The sequence below is a fragment of the Hippoglossus stenolepis genome, chromosome 23, assembly GCF_022539355.2.
Source record: "Hippoglossus stenolepis isolate QCI-W04-F060 chromosome 23, HSTE1.2, whole genome shotgun sequence".
Lineage (NCBI taxonomy): Eukaryota > Metazoa > Chordata > Actinopteri > Pleuronectiformes > Pleuronectidae > Hippoglossus > Hippoglossus stenolepis.
Window position 1 is genome coordinate 4307886 of NC_061505.1, and position 13348 is coordinate 4321233.

At 42.2% G+C, this 13348-nt stretch overlaps 2 protein-coding genes across 6 annotated transcripts; one reads left to right on the top strand and one right to left on the bottom strand.

Annotated features, from left to right (window-relative positions):
* Positions 1-1775: 1775 nt before the first annotated feature.
* On the bottom strand, positions 1776-6049 carry haus3 (HAUS augmin-like complex, subunit 3). Of its 3 annotated transcripts, XM_035149655.2 has the most exons (6): positions 5928-6049; positions 4256-5293; positions 3945-4154; positions 3528-3760; positions 3082-3367; positions 1776-2425 (listed from the first exon to the last, which is right to left on the bottom strand). In XM_035149655.2, exons 2-6 carry the CDS (start codon positions 5255-5257, stop codon positions 2198-2200), a joined length of 1959 nt encoding a protein of 652 aa, XP_035005546.1. In that variant the 5' UTR covers positions 5258-5293; positions 5928-6049; the 3' UTR covers positions 1776-2197. The 3 variants fall into 3 exon arrangements, with proteins under 3 accessions (XP_035005546.1, XP_047194962.1, XP_035005547.1); XM_047339006.1 differs by having other exon boundaries at positions 3133-3367; positions 4256-6034; XM_035149656.2 differs by having other exon boundaries at positions 4256-6033.
* Positions 6050-6089: 40 nt separating this feature from the next.
* On the top strand, positions 6090-11352 carry LOC118102809 (prostaglandin reductase 1). Of its 3 annotated transcripts, none has more exons than XM_035149326.2 (9): positions 6090-6189; positions 6740-6875; positions 7210-7255; positions 7358-7417; positions 7893-8060; positions 9102-9375; positions 9470-9575; positions 10231-10349; positions 10469-11352. In XM_035149326.2, the coding sequence occupies exons 2-9, from the start codon at positions 6770-6772 to the stop codon at positions 10577-10579; spliced, it is 990 nt and encodes a 329-aa protein (XP_035005217.1). In that variant the 5' UTR covers positions 6090-6189; positions 6740-6769; the 3' UTR covers positions 10580-11352. The 3 variants fall into 3 exon arrangements, with proteins under 3 accessions (XP_035005217.1, XP_035005220.1, XP_035005219.1); XM_035149329.2 differs by having other exon boundaries at positions 6097-6189; positions 6758-6875; XM_035149328.2 differs by lacking the exon at positions 6090-6189 and adding an exon at positions 6495-6519.
* The last annotated feature ends 1996 nt before the right edge of the window (positions 11353-13348 follow it).

Below are 13348 nucleotides of genomic sequence, written 5' to 3' on the forward strand. Positions count from 1 at the left end.
TCTGAGACGTCTCCCTTTGGAGTGTGGGATCCCAGCAGGAGGAGGAGGAGGAACAGGAGGCGGCCTGGGATGACAGGGAGCTTTCTGGTGTCTGCGAGCACTGATAGTCGGCCGAGGTCTGAGAGATCTGCCTCTCACTGGAGGAGTCGTGGTGAGAGGCTGGAAATGAGGACACCTGGGGTCTGGACCACGGCCTGAATTGTTACATGGGAACAGGGGCTTAACTTCACTTCTCATATTTTACAGTTTCATAAAGAGCATTCAGGATTAGGATGTTATGGTATTAGCATATAAATAAGCCACATTTATATACTTTAACAGTTAAAATATATTAACTTTGGAGATTTGAGAATAATTCAACCAAATACTGTGATTAAAAAATCCTCTGCTCTTGCACTTTAATAAAATGTTAAACTGCTAATGTTTGCCATGACTGTGCAGACTGGGATGCCGCCGCAATTCTCCACTCTGGAAAACCACAAGTGTAACATTTACTGGCAAAATGGATACGCTAACAGAACCCAAGTGCATGTGAGGATAACTGTGTAAAGCCTTTGCTTCACTTGATTTGATTTACCGATCTGTGCCTCTGTCTTTTCTCTCCTCTTGATTCATGTTGCTGCTGCTCTGGACCCAAGGCTCCCTCTGGCTGTCATAAAACCTCTCCACTACCACATACACAACACGGGGAAGAGATATATAAACTCCAAGGTAATAACAGAGAAATGAAAAATGTAAATAATACATATTCAGTGTCTACTTGAGCAGCAGAAACATTAAAAACTAGTCTGACCTGTTAATGCTCCATCACGTGTCCTTCTTTCACACTTAATACATACAACACATGCCCACAAAATGAAGTCGCACATTTTCTAATAAATTGAATATATAAGAAGTACAGTACTGTCAAAGGTACTGTATTTATGTAGTGCTTTTAGAGTCTTATCGACCACTCACAACGCTTTAAAGTACAAGTGCCCATTCAAACTGCACTTCTATACAAAGAACCTTTTCAATCACACACCATTCATACACCGTCAGGGGCTAATCAGACACCCAAGGACACTTTGCAAACTGGAGGATCCAACCACTGACCTTCTGGTTAGTGGAAGACCCTCTCTAGTCTGTGATTGCCATTTATCAAGAATACTTTTTTTTCGTAGAATTTTGTTTCACTCCACAAAACCTACAAAAGGCTAAAAGTAACACACAGTATCTCATGTTATAGGATCTAATTTAAAGTATACAGTATGTTACTTAGCTATAATATTGTTTCCTACTGGATTCAAAGAGGCCAATCAAACCATAACGTTGAATCAAGTAGAAAATATTAATTGGAATAGCGCTAACATGTCTGATGTCAGGGAATTGCAGACAGAGACAAAAAAAAACAGCAATGACATGAATAATATACATGTTATGTTTTCTTATCCATAATATACCACAAGAGGCTTAAGTAAGATTTTCTCTAATTGTGTCCTGACTGACTTGGCCTGTGACTGTTGGAGTTACGCTGGGCCTGCAGAACAGCCAGAATCCTCTGGGCCGCCTGGGACAGAGGTCCTGAGGACAACCTGCAGCTAGACTGCTCCATCTCCACCCTATCAGCACAACTGTTACTCTAACTGAGGGTCTGACTCCTCAGCTGTGAAACACCTGAGCAGGACAAAGGGACAAAAAGGGAGAGAGATCAGTCAGTGTAATAACTATTACGGGTATGCTGCTAAACTTCCACAAATATGTGCAACTTTACAATGATAATAGTGAAAAACAAATTAAGATTAACATTTTACTTTATTCATCACACGGCTTAAAACAAAGAGACAATGAATTCCAACATTTTTCTGGGATTAGTTAACGGAAAATTCTTTGTTTTGACATGACATACAGAATCCCAGTCGTGGTATAAGCAACAACGTTCTTATAAAACCAAACTTTTCCCCAAGTTGAGCAAAGAAGAGTCAAGTGAGGACTTCAGGGATCGATCTCCGTCTCCCAGACAAACTGAGAGAACGTTCAGAGTAAGTTTCACACAGAGCGAGGGCTTAATAAGTAAACCTCCACTGAAGGCACACGGTGTGCTTCTCCAACCAGCATCTCTTCAAGCTTTAATTACACAGTTCACCTCCTGTTGCACGAAAACTCCAGAGTTTGAGTTGACTATAAGAAATCTCCTCAGCCATTCTTGTTCGTTTGACTATCGCTGTCCCCTCTTCGCAGGCATCTTGCCCTCCAGATCTTCCACTATTTTCTGCAGCAGTCGGGCATCCAAGTGAAAGTAGATGTATAATTGTCTCTCCCGCCTCAGGAGGGCATTGCGCTCCAGCTGAGAACGTTTGGCTTTGACCTCCCCCATGATTTCTTGCATTAAGTTCTGCAAACTCTGCAGCTGTGACTCTGCTTCCACAAGCTTGGATGTCAGCTCCTGTGGGGACAAAGCACGAGGGAAGAGAAAGAAAGAAATGAATAGTGAGCACATATCAAACTACGGCCAGCTTTAATCACCAAAACAACTAGTTATACAAATAAGGTCATTTCAGATAACATACTTATTATATATCAGAAAAATGACAACAGCATAAAGTAAACTTTTCATGTTAAATCATTAAGATGTTAATTGTTCATGTTAATGTCATTGAAATAAAGAATTTCATCTCATCAGCTGATCCACAAAGTAAACCTGTTGTAAATAATGAATTTCTTTTATTTGCTGTTGTTGTGACACTGTTTGGACAAAACCTGTTATAGACAAGCTTATATTGGCAAAGTATCATTTTATCGTCTTTTGTTCAAAGAAACTTCTGCAATGTTTAAGGGAAAAATACACTTTTGCTTGTGACAGAAACACATGCACACGTTCATATTCTCAGACAACAGACAAATACCAACATCACTGTGCCTCATAATAAAACGTAGGTCATCTAGCAAAGCAGTTCCTCCTGAGAACCATTTCCCACACAGTGCCACCAGCTAACCTCACCAACAGTGACGAGTAATTTGAAAATCTGCAAACTCACATTAAAGATTTCTTGTGTGGTCGACTAACATGGCTGTAACATAAGTGAAAGGAAACACACCAACCTGTGCATTGGGGCAGAGCAGCTCCTGACCTGTGATGGCCGTTGGACATACCTGCGGCCCCAGGACCAGCTGCTGAAGCTCTGTGTACATGGCCCTGTGAAGCGCCTCACTGTCACCGTTAAGACGGGCAGTGGTGTAGTGCTGTTCATGGCCAGCACCAGCTAAGGCGTCTCGGGTCACCTGGAGGTTTCCTGCCAGGTCATGAGCGGCCTGGTCCAATGCTTCATAGGTTCGAAAAGGCTCCGATCGGCCATGATCTGAATCGTGGTTGAGGATCTGGAGCAGTCTGAGGAAAGCATTGGAAACAAGGAGTTACATTCCAAGGTAACACAGAATTCATTTAAACAATTCAATACAAGACAGATATTGCAGAGAAGGTGAGTGAACAAGATAAAACTTGTTTAGCTATAAAACAGGTCTGTACTACACAGTGTGACTCTTCTTACCTGCTGAAGGCTGCATCCCTGCAGCTGATGATCGGGTTCTTCCTGGGGTTGATGGCCAGGTCAGGACGTGCCAGGGACTCAATCCTGAGAGTTGCTGTTTCACCTTCCTCTACCATTCTGCTGTTTACTTCTCCCAGGTGCTTCAGACACATCCTCCACCTCCTCTTCTCCATCTGCTGAGCCAGCAGGACCAGGTCAAAGGACGCCTTCTGACGGAGAAGGTAGTCACGAACCTAAGTGGGGAGAGTTACATTTCATTTTACTGTGGCTGTTGATTTTTTGTCCAAGTTGTCTTACAATGGCAGAGGTAGTTTTCAGTGGAGGAGGCAGCAACAGTCGAATTTAATATTACAAAACTATCATTTAGTTTATCACAGAAACAATCTCATGGTGAAATGTGCGATGTCACCTACTAACCTGATCCTGTCTGGAGGTATAGTAGTCCTGCCTGGCCAGCTGCAGAGCCAGGTCTCCCCTCACTACAGGCACATTAATTAGCCTGGCTGACTCCCTGAGTGCAGCGGGTACTGGTCCATGAAGCAGAGCCTCCAGCTCGGCCTCCACAGCCTGCAGCTCCTTCCTGGACACGACTTCACGCACATGTAGCGAGGAGGAGGTGGAAATGCTCTGACAGAGTAAAGAGAAGGTTATGAATGAGAGCTCAAGGGAACAGTGAAACTACGTACAATAGTCAAGAAAATACACTTTACTTTATACGTCTGCTTTACCTTAGTATGAGCTGACTGCTCTGACAGCCAATCCAGTCCAGCCTCGACACTCTTCTCCTCTGCCATTGCCTGCATCAGTTGATGTTGGGTCACAATATGAGACCATTGAAGTCTGGCCATCTCCGTCCTCCTACGCTCCACCACCCGTGCCTCCTTCTCTTTTCCCTCATTCTCATCCCTCGTGTTCTCCTTCTTGTCCTCCTCTCCATCTTCACAAGAACTGAGGTCGAGGACCTGGAAGCGCTCAGAGCAAGAAGTCTCAACAATGTCAGAGATGCCCTGGAAGAAATGCTTCTGGGTGAAGGCAGCTAATGTTTTGGTGTTGAGCTCCTCCTGGTGCAGATAAGGATCCAAGGACAACTGAGAAAGGAGGACTGGGGGCCTTTTGGAGATTGAGGTGTGTGATGGGGCCACAGGTTCTGGCTGAGCAGGGACATATGAAGCAAGTTTCCTCACCTCATCCGTTAGGTTTTGTAACAGAGTGTTGGTGTCAGCATTCTCACCTCCGATAGAAGTACTGGCCTCCTTAAGCTTACACGCAGCTCTCTCCAGCTCTGCAGCGAGTCGCAGGTCAACATCTGCACGAGAGGTGGCCACAACCTGTAACTTGTTAAAGCGTCGCTGCTTCAGCTCTCTCTCTTTACGCAGCGCTTGGAGCTCGGCCTCAAGGTCCTCTACGGCCAAATCGCCCTCCGCTGCAAACCCAGAGGATGAAGACGAAGGCCCACTGCTCCCATCTGAAGGGCCAATGGTTTTTAGGACCTCTCCCAAAGCTGTTTCATCCAGAATCGGTTTGCCGGACTTCCGCAGTTCCTGAAAAGCCCGCGCCTCCTCCATGGTGAGGACATTGTTGCGGTTGAGGGACCGACAGACAAAGCGCAAGAAGTGAAGGTTCTCCGGAGCACAGTCGAACAGCCAGTCGAACTCTGAGGCCTTCAGCGATGATGCATCGGGATAACCGAGATGGCCCAGCGCCTCCACAAAGTGACCCCCGTTTAACATGGTGGCTCTGCACCCTGTGTCCCCCTTGTTATTGTGCTAGTCAGTCACACGGCAGCACAATGAGAGTTATTGAGAATGAGGTGAAACAGTAAACAGTAAGAGAAGGACGGGCAAAGACAACTATAAGCTCTTTGAAGCCTTTTTCTTCCTCCTCTTCACTTCTTTGTTTGCTCCAGCAACATTAACTGTCTTATGAGGACTGTTAAACCAGTATTACTGTTTCCTTACACACAGCATCATGAGAGAATCATGGAGCATAACACATAAATGGTTGATTGTGTTGGAGAGTTACCAGTTTTCTGCTGCTTCTAATAGGAGTTAGCTCGTGCCTTGCATTAACTGACATGTCGCACAGATAACGTGTTGTTATTGTCTTCTGCAACAAGAGAAAGACACCGACATGTTGTCTCCTGTTGAGGGGTAACGTCACACTTTGTCCTCTTAATGCTAATTAATACAAAATAAATAAAATGGTGGATGTGTTTCAACTGTCCCCTACTTTTAGCTAGCTAACATTAGCATCATATGTGCTACACTGCTGTGTGGCTAAACAGCTGCTAACAGCGGCCGGTTAGCAGCTGGAAAGCATCGCTGCAATGCTAATAGCTACCGTAGCTCGTGCTAGCTGCGTCAGTAATAATAATAAATAACATATAACGAACAAACTTACTTCTTCCACGCGCCACCTCCACCTTTAGCTAGCACTTAGCCGGTTAGCTTCGCACCCGCCAAAGAATCCAAACTGACGCGACGTCAACACGCAGGGGGCGCGGCGTGACGTGCCGCGTCGTCACGCCGGGAAGTAGCGTCTCAACCGTCAGCCAATGGGGTTCGACGAAGGAGGCGTGACTCCCCTGTGGGTTCCCGCCCTGTCCCTTGTCCCAGCAGCATGAAGCGAGATCTGCCATTTCTGTTGTGAGAAGACAAAACCGGTGAGTGAAGCGGCGAAATGTCCATTCATCGTGAAGCCGCTTGTTAGATACCGCGTTTAAATACCAGGAGAAGAAGTCGATTCGGCGATTAGCTGCTAATGTAGCGAAGGAGCCTCAGGAAACACTTGTTTTAATGCACAGCAGGAAGTTTTCAGTTCTCACTTTTAATCTGTGATCGTCCTCCTACTAATCATTATATTCATCATATTCATTATTAACTGATGTGGAGTCTTCTAGATGTTTTTCTCACTGGTTTTCTTCATGTTTTTCCTCTTCATGGTTTGAATGTGCAGTGTGTGTGTGTGTGTGTGTGTGTGTGTGTGTGTGCAGGTATGTTTTCATCTGCATTTCTCTGTACTTGCTGATTTGCATTCCACATTTAATTTAACATTGCACAGAAAAGTCAGAGCTAATTATAGCCACGGAGCACCATAATGCAATATAATGCTGCTGCTTCACACCTCCAAGACAAAGGGATGTGTTAGAGTTAGTGTGGCACCTCAGTTAATTTCACTCTATCCACTTTTTTCACTTTCTTTCACTAAAATGGGCGTGAGCAATAATAAAGTTATTATAAGCCATGGTCCAAGCCAAGACGTGGATCCTGGCCAAGCACTTCGATGGCTTCCCGAAGGACAGCGACTTCCAGCTGAAGACGGAGGAGCTTCCCGAGCCCAAGGATGGAGGTATGATGATGATCCAGTCTATTTCAAATCACAATACGCCTCATCGGGCTTAACAATCTGTACAAGGTGTGAAATCCTCTGTCCTCGACTAGGGGGAGCAAATCTGTTTCATCTTAATATAAATCATAAATTATTGTTGAGGGGTCTTATTTTATTTTCATTTTGCATTATTAACTGATGTCATTTGCCTCTGTCCTGTCGTATTTTATCTTGAAAAGTGCCGTTTAAATAAAGTTTGTTATTATTATCCACTGACTCATGCACAGAGGAGAAGAACCTCTCTGTTTACGCAGACACTGTCAAACCCTGTCGTTCTTCCCTGTCTTTGGTTTAGAGGTGCTTCTGGAGGCCGTGTTTCTCAGCGTCGACCCGTACATGAGGTAGAATCGTGCATCTAGAACATTTTCATAGTTATTTACACTGCACGATATGTTAATGGGACAATAAATGCATATAAAAAGTAATGTGTAATGTCTCTCCAGGCCGTTCAGTCGGGTTCGCATGAAAGAGGGCGAAGTGATGATTGGAACTCAAGTGGCCAAGTAAGGAACACACACACACGCACACAGAGAAATGTCTTTGAACTGTTGTGATGCACTGGCCTCCACCTGCCTGTGATTACCGCAGCCTTTGATTCACAGTGACTCAATCGAAATGTTCTTGGCAGAGTTCAGACGCTCCATCTGTTTACAGAAGGAATGTCTTTCTGTCGATAAACACAGAATAATAAGCCACTTAGAGACCAAACTTTCCAAAGATCGTCTAAATAATGACCTTCAAACCCGCATTTGTTTTTTCTTCTTTACTTTGTAGTCGACCACAGTTTGTAAAACTCACTAACTGCATGCGGCTGGTGAACCAGAGGAGCTGCAGCTGTAACAAATCCACCAAACTCTATTTAGAATTCTTCATATTTTAAAAGTCTTTTCAACTGATGTGAAAGCTGCATGCATAAGACACCATGGATTGAATTGGCGACAGGTGTTGACGCTCCCCTTCTCTTGTTTTCTTCTGTAGAGTGATCCAAAGTAAAAACCCAGCATTTCCCGTGGGGAGCCATGTGGTCGGGCGCGGCGGCTGGAGAACCCACACGCTCAGCGACGGCACGGACCTCATTCCCATCATGCCCGAGTGGCCTCAAGACGTCTCGTTGTCGCTGGCTCTGGGTACCATCGGCATGCCAGGGTAAGACCAACCCAAGCTGAATCCAGAGGAGTTAAATCTCACAGGTTTCCAGAGGTTAAAGTGCAATTTCAGGTTTTCTAATAGACACAAAGCGGCTGCTGGTTGTCCCAGCCTTTCCGTCACTTGAGCTGCTTTCAGACTTCCACTGAAGTCCCGACATTTCCCAGAAGTTTTCCATAGGGGCTATATGTGAGAATATAAGTTTCCAAGTAAGTTGACTGGACATTTTCATGAACTTTTCTTAGTAAAGTGTCCGAGTGCGAACGTGAGAAGACAGCAGGAAGATTTCCAGCGAACGAGTGGGCGTGTGGATGACTGACATTACGAATAAGTCATGATGACATTTTCGTGTTGTTGTGAACTTGTCCGAACAGAACGATCTCCTGCTGCGTTTTTCATATGTGAAAAAAACAAAGTCCAGAAAAGGTCAGGACCCAGTTTTGTGGGAGTTTTTCAGAGTTCATGGTTGAAAAGGGCAGTAGGTGATCACGATGTTCTCTCCACTGAATCATAAATACAGACTCACAGCAAAGGCTTATTATTAACTAAAAACTAGATTCATGAGAGCCGTATGAAATTAAGGAAGTGCTAAGAAGCATGACGGTAAGAAACGCTGCTGAGGAGGAAGCAGCTGAACATGGCCGACTCCCATGTGTGAATCGTTACGCACAGAACAATAAAGTCAACATTCCCTGAGTGATATCACATCAGAGAAGAATCTAAACCTGAAAAACCTTTTGCCGTTACCTTGTTAATGTTTGCCTGAAAAGGGAGAGTGTTGTTTCTCAGCTGAGGAGAACGGCTGAGTTCTGTTTGCTTTGAGAAAATAAACAGGTGAGACTCCAGATGTTTTTCCTCCTGATGAGATGAAGTCACCTTATAAACACTGATAACCTCGCTATGGAAACAATGACTCAGAGTTTACTGCAGAGGTCACAGAGGCTCCTCTGGGGGAAGTGAAGGGAAAAACTCCCTCGTGCTTTTCAGCTATTAAATGTTGAAGTTCACTCCTTCTCCTTCTCCTTCTCCTTCTCCATCCAGACTCACGGCGCTGTATGGCATCGAGGAGGTGTTGGGACTCCAGAAAGGCGAGACGCTGCTGGTGAACGCTGCAGCCGGCGCCGTGGGCTCCGTGGTGGGCCAGATCGCCAAGATCAAGGGCTGCAAGGTGGTGGGTTCGGCTGGCTCTGACGCGAAGGTGGCCTTCCTCAAAGAGCTGGGCTTCGACGAGGCCTTCAACTACAAGACCGTCGGCTCCCTGGAGGAGGCGCTGAAGAAAGCGGCTCCGGAGGGATATGACTGCTTGTTTGAAAACGTAAACATCCTGAAAAAGTGTCCTTGAGAACTTCTTGTTTGGTCTTTACACGCTCTCCTATTGTACTTTTTTCATTGGCCTGTTTTGATTTCAGGTGGGAGGCTCTTTTTCAAGCGTTGCTCTGCACCAGATGAAGAACTTCGGAAGAATCGCAGTGTGTGGGAGTATTTCTGTGTACAATGACTCCACACCTCAGACAGGTGAGCACTTCCTCTTGCTCTCATTTTACATATCAACAATCCTGCAGATGTTACCGCTTTAACTAGCTGCCTGCTTGTGCGTAAACATAGTGAAATGCAGATAGAACAGTTTAAAAAAGCCTGGAAGTCACGGAAACAGCCTGGAAATTGATTAAAACGACTGAATATCCTGGAAATCATCTCTATTGTCCAGGATTTTTTTTATTGTATTGTATATTCTCTTACATGCATTGCCTGTGTAAACTTCAGTGCATATTTTATTTGAAATTTAAGCTGTGCAGTATAACAGGAATGTCCTAGGGGTGCAAATACCAACCCATTCCTCAAACGTTTACCATCGCACACAACACAAATCTGACAGTGTTCAAGTTTAAAGTTCACACGAGGGACCTGCATAGAAGATATTGCTTGGATACAATTCAATAAAGTGTTGCAGTAATTAAAGTTACAAAAACAGGTCAGACAACATTTTTGTTCAGTTGGGAAAATAATAAATCCATCACAACTTGACATGTATTAACCTGTTTAGCCACTAGGGAGCAACATTGTTCTACTGAGACGTATGAACAGACTCTAGCCTGAACAGAATTTGTTTCTTTGGACTGTTACTGACAGTCACTGAATATTTGTTACTTTAACCATCTTCCTGTCTTAGGTCCCTACCCACATCTGACCATGATCTTTAAGCAGATAAAGATGGAGGGCTTCATGCAGTCCAGGTGGGAGCACAAAAACCCAGAATCCCTCAAGAGACTGGTGGGATGGTTGAAGGAGGTTAGTGACCGAAAACATTTTATTATTATGAGGCGTCTGTGTCCTCAGTAAAGCTATAATCCCAATTATTCTATATTAACTTGCTGTTGTAATGTTTGTGATTCTTTTTCTTCCTGCAGGGCAAACTTCAAAGTCGGGAGCACGTGACAAACGGCTTTGAGAAGATGCCAGCTGCTTTCATGGGGTTGCTGCAGGGAGACAACATCGGAAAGGCCATCATCGCAGTCTGAACACAGGGTCGAGAACGGTGTTAGCAACAATAACTATCATATACATTTATACATGAAGGATGAGCAATACACAGGCATAAGGAACCAGAGCCTGACCCATCAGATGAAGCTGATATTAGAGAGTAAAGCGTTTCTGATATTAATATATCAGCTGATACATACAGGATAAGAAAATAAAAAAGTTAGACTTGATATATTTACAGTTTAACCATAAACGTCATTCTATATAGAAAGAAAACACAAATAAAACCAAATGTTTAGAGATCGAAAGAAGAAAATTAACATTTAAATGTAAAACATAAATGCAAAATATTTCTGCATTGTTGTTTCTGTGGAATAAAACAAAATTATATCTGCAAATGTAAATGCAGATTTGTCTTAAAGACTCATATCGGATGATAAAAATCAGTCTCCACTACTAACCACCTATTTTCAGATTGGTATGTTTATGTTGATTATTTGAATATTTTTGTAGCCACTATCATAAAGCATTATAGATGAAAACACTTTTATAGTAGTTGCATTAACTTCTAGTTTATTTGTTTTAAAGGTTTTCACAGCAGACAATGATCCCCATGTTTGAGTGTATGTAAGGAGGGAGAGACCAGACAACTGATGGCAGATACACAGGATGGTTGTTTTAGTAAGAAAATAGTCCCTAGATGCTCTGTGTGGATCTGCTGATAAAACATTCACTTACTGTTACATAATCAACCAGGTGCTTTCTACAAATAAATAAGCATTTATTAAGGCAATAAAGGTTTTTTTTTTAATTCTCTGTCTTTTACTTGTGTGTTTTGCTTCATATTTCAAACTGAGGTGTGTTAATTTATTCATGTCCTCCATTTAAGTCCTGAGGAGAAGAAGCGGGGAAAAAACCTGGAATGAAAAAAGGGAGGTGCTCTCCATCTAAACAGAAGTGGACTGTAGATAATAGAGCAGGAACCTTCAGCCTCCTGCTGCTCTTTGTCTCCGTCAGGAAATGGGAGTATTTTTAGACACTAATCTGAATTTCATAAGGACATGAGGAGCTTCATCTCCACGGTTACAGAGGATGCTTTTAGTCTGTTGTGGCCAATTGTAGGGCAATGAGGCGACACAAGGATCACACATGTCGTGTAGTAGTGGGACCATGGGAGCATCGTTTTTAATTCCATATGTGACCAGCAGAGGTCCCAGCTCCTAATGCCCCAACACCAAAGCAGGTATGAATGTGAAAGCACAAGTGACCAAAATATGATGTTGACAGACGCAGAACCTTTTTTTTAAACTGACATATTTGCAAATCAGAAATGATATAATGGAAAATAAACCACTTGACCAGTCTCAGAAAAATGTGAGGAAAAGAACAATCATAACACATTTCCAAGTCCTACGTTCAAAATAACAAAGAACGTATGAGCTAAATGTACTTAAAGTATCAAAAGTAATATTATTTGTTCTGCAGGTAAACTGTGACTGATATGTTAACATATATATGCTGTAATGAATCCTTACTTTAAAAGCATTATACTGTTATATGAGGTGGTCAAGATGGACATGATTTTAATTACTTAAAAAATCTGATGGGTCTTGGGATTATTTATTTGGGAGAAAAACAAAAAACTAAGCTCTGCTAGCCTTTAAAATTTTTTAAATATATATATGTGTTTTGTTATGAAATGTGAGTTTGACCTTTGGTGAGCTTGAACCATTTATTTGTGGATTTGATCTCATGTGATAAGTTCACAGGACTGATAGTGAAACTCGTGCACGAACCAAAAACGGATTGAGATTTTGTTAACGTAAAAGTAAAAGCATCATGCTGTAAATACATTTGTGTACACAGTGTGTGTGTGTGTGTGTGTGTGTGTGTGTGTGTGTGTGTGTGTGTGTGTGTGTGTGTGTGTGTGTTTGTGTATAAAGCCAAATTGAACGTGCAATTCAGCTGCGCAGACTCAGTCAGTTACGGTAAAACAAGAATTTGTCAAGTCACTGTGACTTGATTTACCGTTAAACCTCTTTAAAGTAAATATATATATATATATTTATATATTTATATACATATAAAGAATAACAACATAAATATGTACTCATTATTATTATGAATATTATTATAAAACATGATAATGTGATTGGTCATTCAAATTACAGTTATTAATCAGAATTGTGGGTTTATGGTCAGATTTATAAACATGGTGATTAAAGCAAAAAGTAAATAAACGTAGAATAACTTGATAAATATAGCGGGAGATATTTGTTTCACTATTATACAACATGTGGTCAGACTGAAAGATTAAAATGGAATCAAACCACTTTCGATGTAAAGTTACAACAGTAGACTTTCAAAATAAACGTCTCCACTGGCAAAAACTACTTTACACAGAGGGATGGAAGTAGAGGGAATACTCAGATCCTCAATTTAGTATCATCAGCAAAATGTGTTAAAAACGTGAGTAAAACTTCCTGTTCAATCGGATTATTAGCTTGTTATTTTAGTTAAAAAGCAGCATTTTACTGTTGGAGCCAAAGTAAAGATAGTTTAATATATATATATGCCTATAAACCTCGATAAAACTAATATTAGGATATATTTTAATTTCTGAATATCCACCACATAAAATATACCCCCCAAACATATGTATGTATACGTATACTTACAAGTACAATAGTAAAAAAACACAAACAAGTAAAAATCTTAAAATCTACACATGATGCACAATTCACAACTCACTCACTCAAGAACTGCATATTTTAGATAAATACAATTAATGTACCAACAAATACTCC